This window comes from Muntiacus reevesi, chromosome 16 (genome assembly GCF_963930625.1).
Source record: "Muntiacus reevesi chromosome 16, mMunRee1.1, whole genome shotgun sequence".
In the NCBI taxonomy this organism is placed as follows: Eukaryota; Metazoa; Chordata; class Mammalia; order Artiodactyla; family Cervidae; genus Muntiacus; species Muntiacus reevesi.
The window spans coordinates 38059759-38083927 of record NC_089264.1 but is presented as its reverse complement, the minus strand read 5'-3'; the positions used below and the strand labels follow the sequence as shown (position 1 = coordinate 38083927).

General features: G+C 36.4%; 1 protein-coding gene across 2 annotated transcripts in view; it reads right to left on the bottom strand.

Annotated features, from left to right (window-relative positions):
- Nucleotides 1-24169, bottom strand: part of SLIT2 (slit guidance ligand 2) — a 387270-nt gene that overhangs the window by 142762 nt on the left and 220339 nt on the right. For both annotated transcript variants that reach the window (XM_065907114.1, XM_065907115.1), the window contains exon 5: nt 9943-10014. In XM_065907114.1, the coding sequence (XP_065763186.1) occupies nt 9943-10014 (72 nt within the window). The remainder of the gene's footprint in view (nt 1-9942; nt 10015-24169) is intronic.

Genomic DNA, 24169 nt, shown 5'->3' with positions numbered 1-24169 from the left:
CTTTAGACTTCTAGCCTGCATATTCTCATCCAAGCTGCTGAGTCTTCTCCTCCTTATTTTCTACCTCCAACCCTCCTCTCTCTGTTCAAGTTCCAAATCCCCCCTCCCTCTGATCCATCACTGTCCTCGTTTGTATGTGTGTGGTTTGAAGCAGCGGCTTTATCTTTAACTTCATGAAAATGATGTTGTTAAAAACACACTGCTTTTCCATCACGAAGTCATGACCGACTCTTCGCAACCCCGTGGACTGCAGCATGCCACTCTTCCTTGTCCCTCACCATCTCCTGGAGTTTTCAGATTTCTCTCAGCATTAACACTCTATGATTCTATTAATGGTAACTATTTGTCTTCTGATGCTCCAGAATAACTTTAGACTGCTTAATTTTTTCTAGCACTGCATTTGACAATGCAGTACACATTTATCGAGCGTGATCACTCTGTGCTTCTCTCACACAAAATTTCTAAAGTTGATCTGCTTTTCTTTAAGACTAAAAATAATTTAGCCTAGTTTCAGATTTGGATTAATTTTTGGTATGAAAGATAATATATAATGTTGCTAGATATAAATTTTAACAAAGAGGTATATTAAATGACAAAAAATTTGAACATTTGCTTACTTGGTATTTTAAAACATAACTGGAGACACTGCATTCTGTTATTTTTTTTCCCCATAATTTTGTTTTCATTGTTAATAATCTATATACCATACTGTTTGAATTACACATATAAAACACATCTTCCTGCATTAACTTTAGTTGGTTTTATCCTTATCCATAGAAAATTCATATTTCAATGCAGTGTCCAAGTAATAAGATCTTATCACAAATTGATTTTCTTTTTCTAAGACTTAGAACACCATAAAATATACTTACCTCTGAAACAATAGTGAACATAAAATATCTTTAATAATTTCTAAGCCAGGCAGAGTCTGTACAGAGTGTCAACAAAATTGTTATGACTAGGTTACAATTTTGCCAGGGTTTTTTAGGCATGAGAAAGTTTCATTCATATTCAATTCACTACTGCAAGATGACAAACTCCAAGAATTTAGTTGACTTAAAACACATCAAAGTGATTAGAATCAGTATGAGACAATAGCAACATTTCACTAACCTGATAAAACATAAATGGAGAAAAAGAAAAAATGCTGGTAAGGATATGGGCAGAATCTGTTCTATTTCTTCCCTTGTATGTTTAAAGTTGAGGTTAATATGAGTGTCTAAATATACAAATCCTATGCCAATAATGATTGTCCAACAAGTAGTCCAAGATTTAAGTCATACTATACAGAGGGCATGAGAAAAACTTAAATTAATCCATCCTAGAGAGAAGTTTCTGCAAGTATATCATTTACCTCAGCATGAAAGCACAGCTGTGTTAGCCTGGGCATTGGTGAAGAAAATAATCAAGGAAAGGACTTTCTGAAGAATCTTAATTACTTACGCTATTTGAGAAATTAACCCTTTTGCAATGTTTCAAGTAACACTTTGTTTTTCTCACAGGAAGAAAGAATCTCAGCTTTTATTGGAATAAGCCATAGGATAAAGTTATATCCATTTGTTAATTTGTTAGGAGGAAGTTCAAGGTAGCTCTAAGAGAGATGATAATAGACACTGGAGGAAAGACAACTAAACTGACCTTCCAGTTTTGGTAAGTCTAAACAAACTAATCAGGGAGGTACAAATTGAAACTGACAATAATAATTGCTAGCATTTATTGAATGCACAGTAAATAGCAGGGTCTTTAGACATACCCATCGTATTATTCCTCACAATTACTTGAAAAGGTAGGTATTATCATTATTTTGATTTTACAGATAAGAAAAGAAGGCCCACAGAAGTTAAATAAGTTATGTAAAACAAGTAGTAAATGTTTAGTAAAACCTTGATTCAACTTTAAATCTATATATTGTTGAAGCCCTCATTAGACACAGGTGACTAGGAAGAAAGACTCAGGAGCTATTCATTCTGCAAACAGAGTTTTAGGCTGAATTTCTAAAGGCAAATTTTCAAGGAAGAAGTCAGCAGAAAATGACTATTACAGAATTTCAGAGAAGGAAGAGATTGCCTTAGGCGAAAATAATAGTGTGAGGGAGAAGAAAAAATCCCTTAATCTCTAAAAAATGGGTAGAATCCAGTAAGACAGAAATAAAAGTGGGTATTCCCTATGGAGGAGACTGGTTCAAAGAACAGTTGTGAGCTGAGGCTCTATAATGTTCAGAGTAATGTCTGCAAGACAGAGATAGTTCTGATTTGAGCAAAGAACTTGTGCACAGATTCAGTGGGAGAGGGTGCGGTGAGCCTGCACAGGTCTCTGAATTTTGGGACCAGTAGGAATATCTAAAGAGACTAGATTCAATGCTATTGGGTAAAACTCACTGATCTCTCAGAGAGTAGCCTATATTCCTATAGACCCTGTAGAACTATTGTAGACAATACTTCACTAAATTCCCAAGGCTTTACCATGATGCCTATAGCAAAGCGCTTTTTTTTTTTTTTTTTTGCTTTAAAAAGCAGAATGACTTTCAACCAGGAAGTGATGGGATGAAAAACAATGCTTTATGTAAACAAAATTTGGCTGGAACATTGAAATTTCCTAATGAGAATATAAACTGGAGTCAAAACTCAATTAGCAGGTTATTGTAACTGTTCAGAGGGAGAAAAAGATGGCTGGCTGTCCAGGGTTGGGGAAGCAAAAAACATAAAGATCTGTTCTGTCTCAAGAACAACATGCAACCACTGAAAGATCATGACAATGACTGTTTTACACATATGTGAATCAGATTCCCAGCTCTTCAATCAAAATTTCTTGTGTTTTTTTGTTTTGCTTTGGAAAATGATTATGAAGTTATGCTATATAGATTCATCTTTACATGAGGAAATGTTATCAATAAAAAGAGTGCTAAGGCACCTGGAGACTGAGCACAATGTGAAGTTGGAGAGGTTACTGGTTACAAACTTGCCCATGGTTACTGGGGATTATCACACTTCAGTCTACTTTTGTAGAGTGAGTACAAAGCAGGTGATTTACAGGACCACGGACAGTTCCCATGGTACTGACTATGGCATCTGCTGAGTGACTGAAATACTACTTTGTAGAACCCTGTGGTTCAGAGGGTAAAGCGTCTGCCTTCAATGCAGGAGACCTGGGTTCGATCCCTGGGTGGGGAAGATCCCCTGGAGAAGGAAATAGCAACCCACTCCAGTATTCTTGCCTGGAAAACGCCATGGACGGAGAAGCCTGGTAGGCTACAGTCCATGGGGTCACAAAGAGTCGGACACGACTGAGTGACTTCACTCACTAACTTTGAGTTACGGGTTACTCCTTGGGACCATAGGCAACAATCTAGATGTTAGTGAAAGTCACTCAGCTGTGTCCAGTTCTTTTCAATCTCATGGACTACACAGTCCATGGAATTCTCCATGCCAGAATACTGGAGTGGGTAGCCTTTTCTTCTCCAGAGGATCTTCCCAACCCAGGGATGCAACCCAGGTCTCCCATAGTGCAGAAGAATTCTTTACCAGCTGAGCTACAAAGGGAAGACTTCTCGATGTTAAGAGAGGCTCTAGTCCTCATATCATAAAAATCAACTTCATTTGCTATCTATATAAAAGAAGAATCATCTCCACAGATGTATTCAGAAGGTTCTATGCCCCACTAAGAACCATGTGTGATGTTTATTCTAACAGTAAGGATAGCAGGCCCCTTGAGTGAGAAACCAATCTCCCCTTCAAAGTGTCTCCAGCCTCAGGCTCACTGAAAACACTCTAGGAAGGAACTGAGAGCAACAAAAATCACTATTTTAATTTTATAAAATGGATCTTCTTTTTATAATAATTATGTAATAAATATGTAATTAAGTATGATGAGAAATGTAGTGAAGCAAACATGAAAAGTAGCTGATTATGGTCAACATTCTGTAAATATGATTTAACTTACAGGTCAAAGATAAGGTAAGTCTTGTATTTGAATGGTAAAATATATAATACACTCTTTGATTGTTAGGGCTTCCCTGTGGCTCAGACAGTAAACACCTGCAGTGCAGGAGACCTAGGTTCTATTCCTGGGTCAGGAAGGAATAGAAGGGAATGGCAACCCACTCCAGTATTTCTGCCTGGGAAATCCCATGGACAGAGGAGCCTGGTGGGCTCCAGCCAATGGGGCCCACAAAGAGTTGGGCACGACCAAGCGACTAACACCTTCACTTTCTGATTGTTACAGATTGATTCTCTGTGACGTGGACAACCCTTGTTCCTTTATTATTATGAAGTCTGAGGCTCCCCTGGTGGCTAGTGTTAAAGAATCAGCCTGTCAATGGAGGAGATGCAAGCTAGATCCCTGGATGGGGACGATCCCTTGGAGAAGGAAATGGCAACCCACTCCAGCATTCTGGCCTAGGAAATCCCAAGGATAGTGGAGCCTGGCAGGCTACTGTCCATGGAGTTGCAAAAGAGTCGGACATGACTTACTGACTAAACAACAACAAAATGAAGATGATGGAGGAAAGGAGAAGAGTAGATTGATATTTAAAAATTGGGAAGAGTGGAAAAAAAAAACAAAATATATGTCTTCCTGTGATTGTACTGTACAACTGTGAATTTTCCTCCTATGGGTTTTAAATGATCATCCATCAACAAAATAAATGGAAGACAATAGAGTTTCAGAAAAAAATTCCTAAATAATATAATAGCGTGTAACAACATATAGATTAACCTTCTTTTTCCTATTTGCCAGATCTTATCACTAATAATCAGTGCATCCCAAATAGTTTTGTTTCTTAAAAAGCCATAGTCATGCATTCTTGTTTCCCAAATGACACCATGACTTACTCAAAGAGAACCAAGTTAAATCATCTTTTAACTTAAAAGCTTGTCTTTAAATTAATATATAGTAAAAAATATAAATATTTTCCCCTCACCTATTTTAACTTATGGGTAATTTTATTAGAAAAAGGGAGTACAGTTGATAACAGGTGAAACTTTACTAGAATTTGTATTATGCAAGCAGATAGAAAATGAATGTATTCATTTACAAATAGCAAAGTTTGGAATACAGAGTATATTTTGAAGATACACTGAAACATGAAAGAAGAATAAAAAGTAGATATGATGTACTTTAAAGAGTGTATCTAAAATAATGCTTGTTGGAATTTAATTATTTTAAGTATTCAGGTCCTGCAACGCAAGAGACACAGGTTTGATCCCTGGGTTGGGAACATCCCCTGGAGAAGGGAATGACTACCCATTCCAGAATTCTTGCCTAGAGAATTCCACGGACAGAGGAGTCTCGTGGGTTACAGTCCATCGGGTCACAAAGAGTCAGACAGGACTGAGTGGCTAACACTTTCACTTTTGCAATCTCACTAACTATTGTCAACAATTTGAATTTTAAATTCATAAATTGGTATTTTTTGTTTAAATCCTGGGATAACATGAGTAGGAATTATTTCACATAAAAATAAGAGACTTGGAAAATTTCTGAACTCATAAAATGCATACTTAGAGAATAAGCTTGCAAGTCTTAGCAATAAAGCAAAATTTAATTTGAATATTCTCCTAAATCATTCAATTGAATGGAAAAGCCTCATACATACTTGTAAACAAAACAGTGCCACAATGTAACATGTCTTCATTCAGAAACTGATCAGGAGATAGCCAAGCCTTTTTAGTCAGTGTTACATATATTAAATATATATACAAATTTATCAAGAAAAATAATATAAACAGTGATTATCACTTTGGTAAGGCATCATTTGGTAATGATACAGTATCAGTACTTGCATTCACACTTGATTGGAGAGTTCAAAAACACAGATGTAAATCCTATATAAAATGGCTTCCAGTGACTACTATAAACACTATTAGATAGTTGATATTTTGATATGATCTTGTTATTCTCAGATTTCACTGTCTCAAATGCCAGGAAAAAGAAACTGGTTTAAGTAGCAGCTGGAGAAAACTGTATAACAACATAAAATATAAAGGGTTTTAATCCAGTTTGGAAATTAATAGAGGTAAGCAAAAAAGTTATGGGATGTCCTCCCTGGAGATATTTAACAGCAAGATAAATGTCCATCTGTCTAGAATAGTTTTACTGTGACTTGCCTGAAGGAAAAGGAGTAAGATCTGTTAATTTGCAAAATTTCTACAGCATCAATTTCATATTGTCAGGATGTTGCCTTGAGCCTATTTAGCCAATCCACAAGCTTAAAGCAAGTACTTCCAGTGCAAATCTTCTCTGATACCTGGAATTTACTCAGAATAAAGCCTGAATATGTGGTAAATCCAATAAACCCAGTACAGTGCATTAGACCAGTATTTTAGACAGTGCTATATAAAATATCAAGGCCTTCTCTGTAGCTCAAATGGTAAAGAGTTTGCCTGCAATGCAGGAGACCAGGGTTCGATCCCTGGGCTGGGAAGATCCTCTGGAGAGGGAATGGCAATCCACTCCACTATTCTTGCCTGGAGAGCCCCATGGACACAGGAGACTGGTGGGCTACAGTCTGTGGGGTCGCAAAGAGTCAGACATGATTGAGCAACTAACACTACACAAAATATTTATCCTGATGCAACTGAAGCACATATTTCTTCTGTAAAGCCTCTCTGAAAGACTTGAAATACTAGCCATCATGGGACCATGAAGCCTTGTCCAAACTGTAAATGAACACACTGGCATGATACACAGGACAGAGCATTATGCCTCTCCTTCCCACGCTGAATGGGCTTCCCTTGTGGCTCAGCTGGCAAAGAATCTGCCTGCAATGTGGGAGACCGCGTTTTGTTTCCTGGGTCAGGAAGATCTGCTGGACAAGGGATAGGCTTCCCGTTCCAGTATTCTTGGGCTTCTCTGGTGGCTCAGCTGGTAAAGAATCTGCCTTCAATGTTGGAGACCTGGGTGAGATCCCTGGGTTGGGAGATCCCCTGGAGAAGTTCAAAGGCTACCCACTCCAGAATTCTGGACTGGAGAATTCCATGGACTGTATAGTCCATGGGGTCATAAAGAGTTGGACACGACTGAGCAACTTTCACTCCCCACATTGAACATTCATAATAATAATAATGTCAATACTTATGGACTTTTACTGAGTCATTACTTGATGACCTACGTTTACCATTTTAATAACAATATGAATTAAAATTTACTCTCAGTGCTAATATATTTTACCAAATACCTTTCTTAACTTTTAACGATAAAACTAAACTTCAGACAGAGTCCCATGAAACTGAATTTCTTTGAATTGTGTAGTTTGATCTATTGTTTAATTAACTATAAAATTTTAGAAAATTGTAAGCATGATCTTTTTTAATTAAATAAACCTATAAATGCATTAAGGTGTTTCAAGGTTATTTCCATGGTCTTTCACATGGTTACGTGAAAGCCAGTGAGAGTAGCAGGAATAAATTGTTCTTTTGACCATCATCATTCAGCATCCACATAGTTTCTTAAGCCTCCTTTCCTCCATAAGAAAAGAAACCTTCAAAAATAAAGTCATTTGGATGCCATTCTACTCAGCTTTCTCCATAATCGGACTGCTATGCTTTCTGCTACTGCTGCTATTCCGAATCAGTACTGGTTCACCTTAAAGATACAGACATATTCCTTCTATCACACACACACACACACATTTCACTGCACTTTAATTTTATCCTCCAATCCCTTCAAAACCCAGAAATCAGGCCTTGAATAGGTCTTAATAAATTCTTACTTTCTCAATCTGCTTTTACTGACCAACATACAGTATGAAGCAACCTCCTTGAAGATTTCTGTATATTTTCTTTTCAGTAATTCTTTTCTAAAGTATTCCCTGATAACCTCAAGCAACACCTTTATCTCTTTCTTTCCTCAGTACCTGTGGCACTTCATAATTTGTTTATAAATCAGGGTCTGGCACATATTTAGTACCCTCTGAGATATATATATATATATATGTATTTTTTCTACTTTGCAGCTCAATGTCTAATTGGTCCATGGTCTGTCTGATTCCTCACTAATATTGCGGATTAGTCCATACTCTAATCTTCTCTCTCCTTAGTACCTTTTTTCCCTAATAATCACAAGTGCAAGCAATTATTATATTGGTTTCATAAAAGTAAAAATTAAGGCTCAGTGAAGTTTAATGAACTGCCATGTTTACAAAAAACAGAGACAAAACAGCAAAATATTCTGAGACTCCAGTCCTAGGCTCATCTCACGGTATTTATAATAATTGCGTTTAAACTGAAAAAAGGGAAATGATATGGGGGGGGGGAATATTTCCCAAATCCCACCAAATCAATGATGCATTCCTCAAAGTACATTGGTCAGTATCTCACTTTTCTTTTTATCTCTAAACTTTCAGAATTGCACTTTTAAAGAAGAAACAAAGAGGAATTAAGGAAGAATCCCACCATGACTGGTATCTCACTCCCAAATGCATCCTTAAACCTGGGAGAAGGATTACTTGCAGACTTGGGTTCCCTAAATATTGTTACTAAGGTTAAAAGCCACCTATTTTCAGGCTTTAGAGAGAATACTGCTAAAAGACTGCAAGAGGCAGTCCCAAAGGGTGGTCAACTTTGGCCATTACTGTTCTTTCACAGAGACATATAGACAACTTGAGTAGTGCTACATAGGAATCTGTGTTGTTCTGACAAGAGATAATACATAGAGGCAGTTTTGAACACCCTATATCTCTGAATCTATTTGAAGATTTTCCTCAGTATTCATTAGAGATTAAATCTAAGCAAATAAAATCTCTTTAACATGTAAATGCTAATAAAAGTCTAAGGCCAGGATTTTGATGGCACTATATATTTATACTTAGAAGTCTATATTTTTCTATCTCTACCTGTACACTTAGAAAGTACAAATTTAAAACAAAAAACATTTACATTGAAGAGAAGATGTAGAGGCCATAGCTTATAGCTTTATAAACAGTCGTCTTCTTTGACGAAGGAAAACATCTGTCTCACATTCACTACTTGAAAAATGTTGGATTCCACCATGGAGAATTCCGAAAGTAAGTTAATTCTTGAAAGAGTTTCTGCCCCATTTATTACAAAGGTAAGAAATACTGAATTCCTGATAGTTAATGTCAGCACACAGGGGCTTTTCCCTTTACATTCCAAACTAATGTAGAAGCTAAAGAAAACACTTTACGACCTAGTTTCACAGTAAGTCAAAATCCGTCATTTTAAAAGGTTAATATGATACTTTAAAATTTATTAAGACACATACCGATAATGTTAGGATTGCCACTGTAATCTTAAATCTGATATGTAAAGAGCTACGTGCACTTACAAAACATCTACACAAGACACTAGATTAAAGATTTACCAAGGACAAATACATGGGTTTCTTTTACTTTGCTTTTTAAAGAAGGCTATACATATCTTCTTTCATAAAGATAAAAGAGGGAAAATCTAAGAAAAGTATTCACATAAATTGAAAGACACTTTTCTCATTCTCACACTTCGGAATTTAATAAAAATGGTGATCTAAAAGCTATTTTAAAAAGCTGTAGCCCTAGGCCACAGGTGTCTCTAACAAAAAAATATTATCTTCTCTTTCCAGAAAAAAATAGTCTGCATTTCCAATAAACACCAATAACAAGTGAAAAGGGTACTATTGAAATAAGCTCATAGTAAGAGGGAAGAAAATACATTGCAAATGCCTTTTAATCAAATCATTTCTTTAGACTTCACAAGATTAACCAACCACAAGGTATGAGGAACCTTGTGATAACTTCAGTTGTTATTTGTAACTTCAGTTTCAAGACATCTTCTAAAGGAGACTTCCTTCAGATAACATGTAACAATGATTTAAAACTTATTGTTACAAGCTCTCCTAAGGAAGCATAAAATGCATAAGCTTTCACCATTTCTTTCCTGACACTTTATTTAATATGAATTAAACCTGGAAAATGGATAAAAAAATATATCAATTAGAAAAAATACTTACAGATTTTTAATATCAACTGCCCCACGAAAAGCTTTCCTTGGAATTGCCTGAATCTGGTTTTCACTGAGGTCACTAAAAATAAAAAAAAGGGATAAAAGATCAAGTTATAAATATGATTTAAGAGTTATTTTAATAATTATTAAGAAGTGATAAGTCACTTTCCAAAAAAGAAAGCTAAGAAAACACTAAATCATTATAATTAAATTAATAGCATTAGATGCAATTTCTAATGCAAATATTTTATATTTCTAATAGAAACTAAAAATTTGGACAAAATGGTCTCTTGAAGTAACTTTTCAGATCCTTAATTCATAATAAATTATTAAACATGGCTCTCTTAAATTTAAGAGTTGATTCACTTCTGTGTAAAAAAATATTTCTTTAAAACAAACTAAATTGTTCATAACTCAATTTCAAGGGATTCTAAAGAAACAGTACTTGTCATTTCTCCAACACCACTGATATAACTTAAGAAGTATATAGGAAAACAGTTCCATTTAACATCCTAGAGAAGACTAGGCAAAACTGATAAAACCAGGGCAGTATGATTAAGTTTTCATAGCACTTTAAGTTATCTTGAAAATGGAACATGGCAGTACTGGCCCAACAATAAAACCCACAGTTCTTGCATGAAATATTAACGGCACATTGATTTAAAACCTTCTTTATATAATTCTATTATAACCATAAACACAGACCATCTATATTTGCATTTTAATTTAATCGAGAAATACATTTTAATCAAGGGAACAAAAAGCACTCTTTGAGCTGAAAGGAGAGTTTGTAAAAATTACTCATCTCATGAAATGGATCATTATTTTTCCTTCAGAGTTCAGACGCAATTCTATAAGCTCATATAGTATTATTAGCCTTAACAAGTAGGATATAAATACACAATGCAAGAAATGTCATCGAAAAGAGGAAATTTTAAATAACGCTATCACATAGCAGAAAGCTGAAACAGCAAATAAATAAAGTATTAAAGTAACAATGAAGGTAATAAAATTATCTTTAAAATTCAAAATAACCGACGCTCATGAAGAAAGGCGAAGCTACTGACCACGGGTGTGTGGCTGATGAAACAGAGCCATTTTCCAATTATGCGGAGGCATACTGGACAAATTCATCGACAGCCTCTCCCCCAGAGCTTCTTATGACCAGAGCTGGTTGCTCAGACAGTTGTGACCACACAACAGAGAGAACTGGCTGATATAGAGATTTAGTGTGTGGTTTTGACCTCATGAGCACCAAGTTTTAAACAACTGAGATTTGCATCTATATCTCAATATCTTCAATGTTCAAATTAAAAAATAAAAAAGGTTCACTAAGCAATCTGTAGAAACAAATGTTAGTCTGTTTAAAGAGTAAAAGTCCTTGGAAAAAAGAAATGTACATACATGTTTTATTCCAAACAGTGAATTTGTAAGATACGCTTATGTAGGTGTTAATGTAGCCATTAACGCCCTAAGTGAACTGTTTTCAATAGCTTCAGTATATCCCTAAGAGTAATAAAACTTCATTTCCTTAAAAATTGCTTGTTTCTCCAGCTTGTCATTGATTCAGACTGACTTCCTTCCTTTGTTTAATTACATCCAATTAAGAATACATATTTAAAAGCCTTAATGCCAGAAACAGGGCTCAAAGGAGGCTACTAAGCTAAGAGAAGGTAAGAGAGATGCTAGAGAAAGACATTTCAGAAGTAATAAGAAGTGAGAAGGGAAAAAACTGAGCTCAAGCAAATCTAAATCTAGAGCACTCCTTGAAAACCAATAGTGATTTTATTGTTGTGCCTCTGTCAATTCAATGTTTTCTCATCATTTGTTTTCTTTTTCCACTTCTCCTAGAACAAAACAAAGACTGCTTTAGGGACGGTGTGAGTGAGTGTGTGTATGTGTGTGTGTTCAGTTGAGCCCTACTCTTTGTGACCCCATAGACCGTAGTCCGCCAGGCTCCTCTGTCCATGGCATTTCCCAGGCGGGAATACTGGAGTAGGTTGCCATCTCCTCCTCCAGGGCATCTTCCCAGCCCAGGGATGGAGCCACGTCTCCTGCACTGCAGGCAGATGGATGCCACTGGGAAAGCCCAAGGTGAAAAAAAGTGGCAGAAACGCTGACTTCAGATTTTAGCCTTTTTGATTGCCTCAGGCAGAATTCTAGAACATAGAAAGGTTTTATTTTGCTAACACTTACCATCTTAGCTTTTTTTATATGAGAGTGAGTAACTGCCCCAGGAATAGACTGTTCTGTGGGGTCTCTGCGCTTCTGCCCGCCTCACTCTGGCAGCCAACTTCAGTTACGGATCTCAGTTCCCTTAAGTTAAGTGGGCAGTGTTCACCCATGACAGGAAGAAGAACCTAAACAAGTTTTTAGTACCTTCTGTATGCAATATTTAAATTTTAGAAATAATACAATATCAAAATTTATATTTTAAACCATGTAGCCATCTTGTGAAGTAGGTATTATTATTATCATTGTTATTATTACTTGTTATTGTAAAGAAACCAAGCTTCAGAGATGTCAAGTATTAATGCTAAACAATGGCATAGAGTGTTAAATTAGACATAGAGGAAATCCAGATAACTACTGAGTCAAGATGAGGGGATTTCCAAAGATGACACTGGGGGCTATTAAATCCATCTCAATATATCCTTTCTGTGACCTAAAACTTCAGAGATTTTTTTTCTTAACTCATCCTAGCCTCTGACTTATGTCATTGGCATTTTTGTGTGAAATAAACGGCACAAACAAGGAGTGTGGAGGCGCAAGGCAGAACTTTCGGTCTGGTTTTCTTAGAAAGTGGAACATGCAGTGGAGTAATAAGAGACGAGGTTGGAAGGAGAAATCAGTGGTGCGATTAGTAGACATTTTCGTACCCACTGAAGAGTGAGTTCTTTTAGCCAACAGTGGTAGGAGGGGAGAGTGGTGGATGTGAGCTGAGCAGATGTTCTTCCTTAGATTAAACTGTCAACAGAATTTAGCAGAATATCAGGGGTCAAAGACTCAAATCTAAATAACCAGATACAAGATTTTTATGATAGTTGGGGGAAAAGTAACGAGAATGTCAAACAATACAATAACTGTTAATAAAAACATTGCTTATTTACTCTGACCTAGTTAATGGATGAGGCATCTCCCACCCTTTAGATAGAAAAGGTGCAAAAGATTGAGAGGTACCAGGGATGCATGAAGAAGCAAACTGAGAAGTGAACTGTATGTGGATGTGGATTAGGCAAAAGAGAGAGAGGAGATATGAGTCACTTTTAACTTAGATTAGAGGAACCATTAACAAAATTGGGAAATCAGAATTTACAGTGCCTATTGTGAGGTTGGTTGTGAATTTTTTTTTTCAATCTCACTATAGAGTTGTGATTTTTTTAATCTCACAGTTTGATGACAACAAAGAGAGTATAGGATAAGTAAAGCCTGAGTGGTACCATCTGAGAAGAGTGATTTAAAAGATCAGAGAAGCAACATTTATTGGAGACTTAGCTGACTCCAGTGACTTTCAAAATAAAAGAGGAATTTTTGGAAATTTGATGAAAACAATTGAGCTCAATATTTCTCATCCTCCAGTGTTGGTGTGGGTGGTTGACAGAAATTTAAGGAGAGGGTGAACATGCCAGAGGAATTAACAGCATAGACTACAGGCTGAGACTGACTGAGACTGAATCCTTTAGCTCTTCCATTTGTTAACCACGTGACCCTGGGATAATTGCTTATGTTTTCTGTACCTCAGTTTCTTCATCCGTAAAATGAAACAATAACAGTGTCTATATTATAGGACTGTTAGAGGGATTCAATGAAATCATATTCTTAAAAGAGGTCAAAAAGTGCCTGACATACAGTAACTTCTATAGAGGTATTGGTTACATACATGTTACAGTTATTCTGCTAGGAAACTAAGCATATCTGCTCTGTTCCTTGAAAGACCATTGTAGGCAATGTGAGATATTGCTGATGAGAGTGCATTGTTTTGTGAACTATGTGATATGAGAAAAATGAGCCAGAACTACTGAGTTAGCAGGATAGAACTGCCAATGGAAGAGTCTGTAATTACATCACTGGGCAACAGAGTGTAAAAATGTGCTTCAGAAAAGGAAATGGCTTGATTGGAGTTGATTTTTAGGAAGATTAATCTGGAAATTGAATTTTGGAGCAGGCAGGGACAATTGGCAAAGAGGCACATTGGGAAGTATTGTGGGGAAAGGGTGGGTATCTAGTGAACTAGGCAATTCTTTTTGGAGAGCATTAAACAATATAGTGGAGAGTTGGGGTTAGGTCCAAACATAAGATCTTTGATGCATGTTAAGGGGCTTGACATCCTGGGGAGAGTTTAGAACCACTCAACTTTACTGAGGAAGGCAATAGCAAAATGCAAAAATGTGAAAAGTATTTAGGGAAAACAAGTGTGGTCATTGAGGGGCTGGGATGGAAGACAAAGGGGCTAAATTTGCTTTGTAAATTTTTGGATACAAACAAATGGAAAGATACCACATGCTCAGGGACTGGAAGAACTAATGTTGCTAAAATGTCCAAAATGATCTACAGATTCAATGCAATCCTTATCAAAACTCCAATGTTCTATTTTCCACAGAAAAAGAACAAACAGCCAACCCTAAAATTTATTTGGTCCCACAAAAGAACCTGAATGGCCAAAGCAATCTTGAGAAAGAAGAACAAAGCCAGAGGCATCATACTTCCTGACTTCAATCTATATTACAAAGTTATAGTAATAAAAACAGAAAGATATTAGCAGAAAAACAGACAGATCAATGGAACAGAATTATGTGAGGTAATATGGTGGGATGAGATTTTACAGAATACCAAAGATACTTCTGTTTTAAGGCTTCTAACTAAAGAATCTGCCTGCCATTGCAGGAGATGCAGGAGACATGGGTTCGATCCCTCAGTCGAGACGATAACCCTGGAGAAGGACATGGGAACTCATGCCAGTATTCTTGCCTGGGAAATGCCATGGACACAGGAGCCTGGTGGGCTACAGTTCATGGGGTTGCGAAAGAGTCAGACTCAACAGAGAGACTAACACTTTAAACTTTCACTTTCAGTGGATATTAATAAAACACACTGTAGTGATCATTTAGTAATATATCCAATCATTTTGTTCTACACATTAAATGAATATTATATACGTCAATAAACTTGGGAAAATACAAAAAATTTACTGCAAATTATCAGGCATGATTTGGAATTTTCCATGTGAATTAAAACGACTGAATACATTAAATCTGAAAGTCTGGTTTATTCATTTTCTGACATGATAAGAAAGTGAGAAGAGCTGGAAAAGACTGTCCCGTTCTGAAGCTAATCTTGGTAGGAAGGATATGAATACAGATGAACATAAGTAGTTTCAAATAGAAAAGGCTACTTGGTATTTGCACAATTCGAAAGATATAGGCCTCCCAGAGCCAGGCCTGAGAAAGTGAAAGTGAAAGTTGCTCAGCTGTGTCCAACTCCTTGCCACCCCATGGACTATATAACCCATGGAATTCTCCAGGCCAGAATACTGGAATGGGTAGCCTTCCCCTTCTCCAGGGGGTCTTCCCAACCCAGGAATTCAAACTGGGGCCTCCTGTACTGCAGGCAGATTCTTTACCAACTGCGCTATCAGGGGATCCCTGGCAAGTGGCGCTAGTAGTAATCACCCTGGAGTTTCCCATTTTAGATCCTCCCCCTTCTACTCCTTCCAACTCATTCACAAAACTACTTCAGCAGCATCTTTAATCAAGCTCCTCTCTCCCAGTTTCTATTGTCATAGTTCCTGTTGGATAACAATAGTCATCACCATTCCATACATGACTGAGATTCCAAACTCATACCTTTGTCTTAATTTACAATCCTTAACAATACATCCTCCACACTGGCACCACCCTTACATTTCCAAAATTGAAATCAAGTTCAACTGAAATAACCATCTCCTGAATTCTTACACAGTTCAGTTAAGAGGATACCATCCTTACAGTAGTTCAGGCCAAAAACTTGGGAGTCCTCATCAATATCTAACATTCTTCTACACCCAACATGCAATCTACCAGCAAATTCCCTGAACTGTTCAAAATATCTTCAGAATCTGGTCTACCTACACCTCTGCTCCCCTGACAAAGCTACCGCTCCCCCGTCCTCTGGATTATCTTCACAACTTCCTGTCTCTCTGTGTTCCCTTTGCCTTCTTATAATCATAGTTTGCCATGTCTCCAATCAAAATTCTTCATTGATGTCCCATCTTAAAAGGAGGAGAAAGCTCAAAGGATTACAAGGTCTATAAGACTCCCAAACAATTGATGCACACCTCATCACTTTGTCCTTTTTGACCTCATCTCTTTGTTACCGCCACCTTGCCTACTCTTCTCCAGTTACACTGGCTTTCTTGGAATTTCCTGAAGCTTTCACATTGTGTCTCATTTGGTGGGCTTTCCTTGATAGTTTCTACACTTCTATTTTCACTTCAGACCTTCATTCATTGATTCCATTCTCTTAACCCACCTGTTATAAAATCATCTTTCCAACTCTTTCAGCTTATCCACATTTTATTTTCTTAAACACCTAGTTCCTATCACCATGAAATGCAGGGTTAAACACTTCAAGACACAGAGCAAATGGTACATAGCACTTTTCCAATCCCCCAGCTGAGCCATATGCTGCTGCTGCTAAGTCACGTTAGTCGTGTCCAACTCTGTGTGACCCCATAGACGGCAGCCCACCAGGCTCCCGTCCCTGGGATTCTCCAGGCAAGAATACTGGAGTGGAGCCATGTGCTAAGATCTCTGTAATGTATTTGCTATGTGATGCTGGGCAGGTCACTTACCCCTCTCTCCATTTGTGCACCTGTAGAATGAGCTAGGATAAATCACTCTTAGGGCCATTTTGCCTGGTCCAAACAACAATATTATTATTAATGAAAATTAATATTCAAGTAACTAAATATCAAGTTGCATAATTACAAGTTAATTATGAAACATTACTATTATTGAGGAGTCAGTTATTCTCATCTTCTGTGCTCTAAGCTGGCATGAACACATATTACTGTAACACTCAAAAATTTTTAGTTGTTTTCTTGATAACTGTCTTTCTTTTGAAAGAATATGATGAATAAAGGCAGAGATTTTAGTTCATCTTATTTATATAGAATTCCTGGCATATAACAGGCTTTTAATAAGCAAAGGTTTATGGAAAGAAAACTAAATTCTGAAGAAAAATCTTACATGGCAATGGATATGTGTGAGTAAGGAAAAAAGGTGGTAAGTTATAAGCCTGAAGTTGGAGCACTGCTAAGTAGCAAAATCTGGTATTATATTCACAGCAAGGGGAAATTAGAAAGAAAACTGGACTGCTGAAAGTACTTTTAAATATATTGGTATCAAGGCAACACAGGAGAGGTAAATGTCACTGTTTTACAAAACCTTGAGATATTAAACTAGAGTTCAGTGAAGAGATCAGAGGGAGAAAGACAGATTAATGAGTCTTTGTACCACTGTGAGAATTGAACATGGCACACATAAATCTTCTTTCAGATGATATGCATTGACAAATTTCATATTTGCAGGTTATTGTTCCTAGGAACCAAAACTTAGTGTACTGGAGACTTCAATATCTGAAGGTGGTAAAGTCAGCTGTGTTCTATTTCTCTCTCTCACTATTATTCTCTCACTCATGCATCCAAAAGTATTTACTCACAGCATAAAATATGATATAAGCATTGCTTTGTGATAATTCTGTTTCTTTTATGGTGTGTTTTTAACCAACAACTTGACCACTGCATCTTGATAAACAGGGCTGTCTCTTCTACACATATCCTGTCTCTTCTTGGTCTTAATATAATCCAATGTAACATTGTCTTTAAAAGAAATCATTTTTGTCCAATATACGAATGGTCTCTTTTCAGAGATTATCGGTGCTATTTCTCTACTAAAAATTGTTTTGTAAGTGTGGACTTACAGCAGCTTGAGGTACTCAGCAACCAAAGCTTTATCAAACACAGTAGTAATAATACACATCTAGTTTTCTTCTGGGCTTCCCTGCTGGCTCAGTGGTATCCGCCTGCCAATGCAGGAGACACAGGTTCAATCCCTAGGCTGGGAAAATCCCCTGGAGAGGAAAATGGCAACCTAGTCCAGTACTTTTGCCCTGGAAATCCCATGGACAGAGGAGCCCAGTGGGTTAAAGTCCATGGGACTGCAAAACAGTTGGACATAAGCTGGCAACTAAACAACACTTTTCTTCTAATTTCTAATATGCTTTGATGATAGCGCTTTCTTCCACATAAGAAAAGTGTCAACAGGTTTTTATATAACTTACAGATGACAGTTGCAAGACTCCATCGACACCTAAATGTGTTCAATTTAGAATTGATGGATAAGATAATACTCAAAGATAACTTGCATTGGGAAAGTATTAACTGCCAGGTGATACACTTTGATTTGTTTCTATAATCATATCAGAAATACTCTTTTATTACCATTTGGAGGCAATGAACTGAAGTTTGCAGAGGTTATACAATTTAGCTGTGGTCAGATAGCTAGTCTACTTGCTGACATGTCCCACAAGAGCCAAAATTTCCTGAGAACAGATACTGAATAATTCACCATTGCATTGCCAAGGCCTAATACAGTGCTCTGGCTGTGGCCATGCTAATTCGTTTCAGTCGTGTCCGACTCTTTGAGACTCTATAAAGCATAAATAAAAATGTGCACAACTGATTAGGGAATTAGGATTATACTTATTGACATTTAGACTTCCAAACAGATTATTTATTTAATAGGTACTCAGTGTCTCCTTTAGGATATATTACATGAAAATGTCATGGTTTACTCTGGTAAATTAAGACCACTATATTATTTTCTTCCCAAAGATATGGTTAAAAATATTATTATTAAAATAATATTTTAAAAATATTATTATTAAAATAATATTTTAAAAATATTATTTTAAAATATCCAAATATCTTTACTGAGATCAGTAAGATAAACGTAACAGCAAAGTTAGAATCATGGTGTTAGTATAAATATTACCTATTTCAAGTGGAACACAGTCACTGAAAATCTTCATTAAGCCTACACAATAGTCTCAGTTTCAGCTGATGGACATAAAATCTCTGTAATTTTCTCAATATTAGGCCCAAGGATGTGTGTGGTTCTCATAATTTAGTCCATAAAACATGGATGCAAATAAAGAAATAATACAATTCCATTTGTGTCTGGAATTGCACTATTCATGTACTGAGACATATCAAAGATGTGATACTATTCTTTCATTAAAAAATCTCAATACAGTCATTAACACCAGCATACATGTATATGTGAATAAAGAGCAAACACATATTCATGGTAACATGCATGAGGAAATTAAATAATGAGTAATAATAACAATGATATGACATATAAATCAGGAAATGCTTCAGCAAGGAGAAAGCATCTGGGTCTTAGGAAAAGCAGTGGGGATAAATTGTTAAGAAGAAATGGGAAGTTGTTTCAAAAGAGACCAGCATAAGAAGACCAGGGACATACGGATATATTAAGGGTGACATTTTTGGCACTGAAGGGAAAGAAAACAAAATTTTACTGCATTTAGCTATTAACTACAAGGAAAGAGAGTTTGTGTTGGGATCCCAGACCATTCAAATAAGATGACTATGGATTTTCAGTTAATCTTATTAGCAGTGGGAAGCAAGGTGCTGCTGCTGCTGCTAAGTTGCTTTAGAACAAGGTGAGCGAGTAATAAAACAAAACAAAATAAAGCTTCAGAAATCTTTGTGCAAGAATGACTAGAAAATAATATCTAACAATACCTACTGCAGAACATAAAGTTTTATTGTTTTTCCTCCCCAATTGTTCTTAAAGGTATACTTACAATGAAAGGTCTTTGCCAATATATACACTCAATTCTGACTTTATAAAAACTGCTCTATAAAGATAGTCAACCGTCAGTCTTGCCTTCCAAAATTTACATATTCCAATTAAAAAGTGATTCTTAATGTCTATGAAAATATTTTCAACTGAAGGCAAACTTCAGCTGGAAAGCTACAAATCCGTGATTAACAAATAAAATTGGCAAACTCAAATCTCAACAAATTATGACCCCCACCAACAGGAAACTTTTACAAATAGACTTTAAGAGTTTTACTGAAATAAAATTTATGCACATAAAAGTCTATCAGTTTAGACTATACAATTCAATGGTTTTAAATCATTTAGAGTTGTTTAGCAACCATCATAATTTAAATTTAGAACATTTTCATTACCACTAAAAGACACTTTTGACTCATAAGCATTCACTCCCCTCTTCCTCTCCCATCGTGTAGCATGTATCCACAGTTCATTTCTATTGTCAAACATTCCATTGTATGGATATAGCATACTTGTTTACCCTTCAGTTGATGCACGAAACAGGCTTTGGAGGGCAATTTAAAAATTAACAACCACTTGTGCTGGGGAAAAGTATATTTAATATGCTCTTTGATTTCTTTGTGGTAGTTTTGTTTTTTATTTAATATATCATTTGTTTACTATAACAGAATCCCAAATATTGGTCCATGGCCATCAAGGAGTGGTTACTACTTTAAATCATCTTGAACCCTTTCAGATATCATCCTCTCTTAGAAGACTTGTTGGCTTTGGTTCAACTGTTTACATTGAGTTATAGTGTTCTTCCCCTAATTTTACCTTCATAAACCCACAACAGCTCTACAATATAAGACATATTCTTTTGATCATGCTCATAGAATTGGTATAGGCTATAAAAACATCTCGATTTTTTTCTGCTTTGAACTTGGGATAAAACTTTGTGGGAAATGAGTTGCGAAGGTGTTCAGGATGGGGGAGACACATGTATACCTGTGGCTGATTCATGTTGATGTATGGCAAAAATCATCACAATATTGTAAAGTAATTATTCTCTTAATTAAAATAAATTAATTAATTACTAAAAAAACCTTAAAGAAGCAGAGAATAGAATGGTGGTTGCCAGAGACTGTGGGGAGGGGAAATGGGGAGTTACTAATTAATCAGCATGAACTCTCAGTTATGCAAGATGAGTTCTAAGAGATATGCTGTACAATGTTGTACCTACAGTGAGTATACTGTATTGTACACTTAAAATTTTGTTAACAGGGTTGATCTCATGTTAAATGTTCTTATTAAAAAATAAAAAATAATAATCTGTAAATGTTATGATGCAAAAAAATAATGGGAATAGACATATTATTTTCTTATCACTGTTTTTATCCACATATGCATAGCCATAGTGATAGTGACTTGAAAAAGCATTAAATTATTTTTTTCTAAATGTATGTACATTGGGACAGACAAAGACAGAGAAGAAATAGAGAAAAAAGAGAGAAAGATATACAGATTAAAAACTCACTGTCTGAAAGCATGGGTGGTGTGCGTATATATGTATATGTACACATTTGGTGTGTAGATATCTTAACTGCAGATCACTACTTGTAATTTAGGTAGAAAAATATAAAATATTATTATCTAAGAAAGTTTTTCTTCCCAGATTTAAACAGATCTCAATGATTTTCAACTTAAAACAATCCTATATTACTATAACTCCTGATGATAATTTTAGAAACCTCACGTGAAGTCTGGAATAGTCTCTAGAAAATTTATTTTAAATAGGAGGTACAATGAAAATAATTGGCAAATACATTCATCTAAGCTCTCTTTACAGATCCTCACTTAAGCCTTCCATTTCTAAAAAATCAAGGCAACTTTCAAGAATATGTTCTTTTTAATCAGCACATCCCTCTTACTTGTTCTAAAGATTTTTAAAAGGTAGAATGTAATCTAATGGCACTGAAATACTGCATCAGCTTTTAACAAAAGAGCTAATACTGCAATGCTGCTATTTTACTGCTCACGACGTATGGTTTCTAGTTGAGTATCCCATTAACCTCAGAGTGCAATGATATCATTTTAATTATATAAATTGAAACAGCAATGTATAATACTTATATCACGTAAAAATGGATTCGCTCTATGTGAAAGTGTCTAAACTATCTTTCACTGTGAAGCCATAAATTTGCTTTAGATGGCAAACCTGCCTGTAAATTTAATTACTGGTAATTTTATTTTCCTCCACAGTTTAACCTCTCTTAGAGTCTGACCGGGAATATCATAAATCTGTACTTCCAAGGATTACTTTGAAAACTACTGAGTAATGATAAATTAGTATTTGCTCAGATTTTAACTTATAAAAGCAGATAAATATAAGTTGCCAGAAATAAGTATGTCAACCTGTAAAAATCATCATAGCCGAAATTTGTTAACAAGTATTTTTTTTAGTGAAGCTTTTTACTTACATAACCAAACAATACATTTCATGGAAGATAACTATTTTTAAGCATCTGGTGGTGGTGGTTTAGTCGCTAAGTTGTGTCCGACTCTTGCGACCCCATGGACTGGGAACCTACCAGGCTTCTCTGTCCATGGGATTCTCCAGGCAAGAATACTGGAGTGGGTTGCCATTGCCTTCTCCAGGGGACCTTCCCGACACAGGAATTGAATCCGGGTCTCCTGCATCACAGGCAGATTTTTTACCCACTGAGCTACAAGGTAAGCCCTTAAGCATTTAAAGATCCAAATAGCTGTGGGTGGATAAGAAAAAAAAAAAAGTTTCAAGTAGATGTTTGCTTTAGTCCAAGAGAAAGACTAGTTTATAGGTAGTAAAGTCTCATATTACATATTCACAGAATTATCTGGTATCGTTAGAATATTTCAGGGGTCACATTCCAGGAAACTCATGCAATTTGGGGAGAGGTTGAGGGGTACAGGAGAAGCGTTCCCCATCAAGGATGCTCTCCTTCATAATTCCCCACAGGGTAGCTATTCTAACGGGAACAGAAAGGAACATGGTTGTGATGGGTGAAAGTTAGAGCATTTCAATCTTAATTAAATGTGACACACACCAGGTGAGACTAATCCTGTCTTCCTGTGAACAGAGCGAGGAATACAGCCAGGTCACTCAAGCTAGAGGGTTTAGACTCACATGGCTCTGCCACTTACTGGCTCTGTTACGTGGGCAAGCCACTCCGCCTCTCTACTTCCTCACTCCTTCATCTGTATTATTGTGGGGGCAATAATACCACCCACTCCATAAAGGTATCACTTGGAAGCGCTGGAATAAATTAAAGCCTGTGCAATGCTTGGTGGGGTGTCACAGCCAGATACCTTTTTCTCTCTATTCCCTCCACTTCACCGTGAACTTGAGGGCTTGGTCTCTGCCTTAACCATCTAAGAGTTTTATCCTGGATGTGCCTTCATTAGCTCTATGACCATGGACTAGGTTTTTTTTTTTGTTTTTTCTTAACTTCTCTAAGCTTTAGATGGTAATGGACAGGGCATGCTGGGGTTCATGGGGTCTCAAAGAGTCGGACACGACTGAGCAACTGAACTGAACTGAAGCTTTCATTTCCTAGTTTTTATATAAAGACTAATATTTAGAAACCATTTCATAGTGCTGTTGGGAATATTATATGAAATATTTAACAAAGGACTTCACAAGTATTAATGATAGTCAGTAAATGCTACATGTTATCATTTTATTATGTGGAAATATACACCAACAAACAGGATTTTGGAAGATGCCCTATAATCTAGGTAAAATTTTAGTATACTAATTGTATCTACAAAAGTACAATTTACCAGAAAACAGAAAAGCCTTTTTGCACAGTTAAACACAGTATCTGTGAATTATGTTGCTGTCATTACCAATAACTATTTAAAACAATCCCAGTAAGCTCTGAGCTATTTTAAGATACATTTTAAATTCAGGGAATTTAAATTCATCATATACAGTTTCTGAATTACAAAGAAGGATAAGAGGTTCATAACCCATATCCGGGCATGCCACAATGTTTTGAATGTAAAAAAGCCATTGTATAATCTCTGAAAGGTGATCTTAAACTAATGTTACCGTTTAATGCACAGTCCACCCTTGATTATGCAGCTAGCACCCATTTTCAGGTGATCCAAAACCACATCTTCATGATACCATGATTTCTGAACTATATCTAAAGAAGAAGGTTCTGAATTCGGTGAGCTACCCAGGGTGGGGTCTCACGGGTGGAGGAAATGGGGGTGAGTGTTTCCATCACCCCTGGTCACCCCCTCTGCCAGGACACAAGCCTCAAGTCAGGAGCTTCTCACTGCCGCTTGCCTACTCTCCCAAGCTTTCAGGGCTGATGGAGAGGAAACTGCCATAATGCAGAG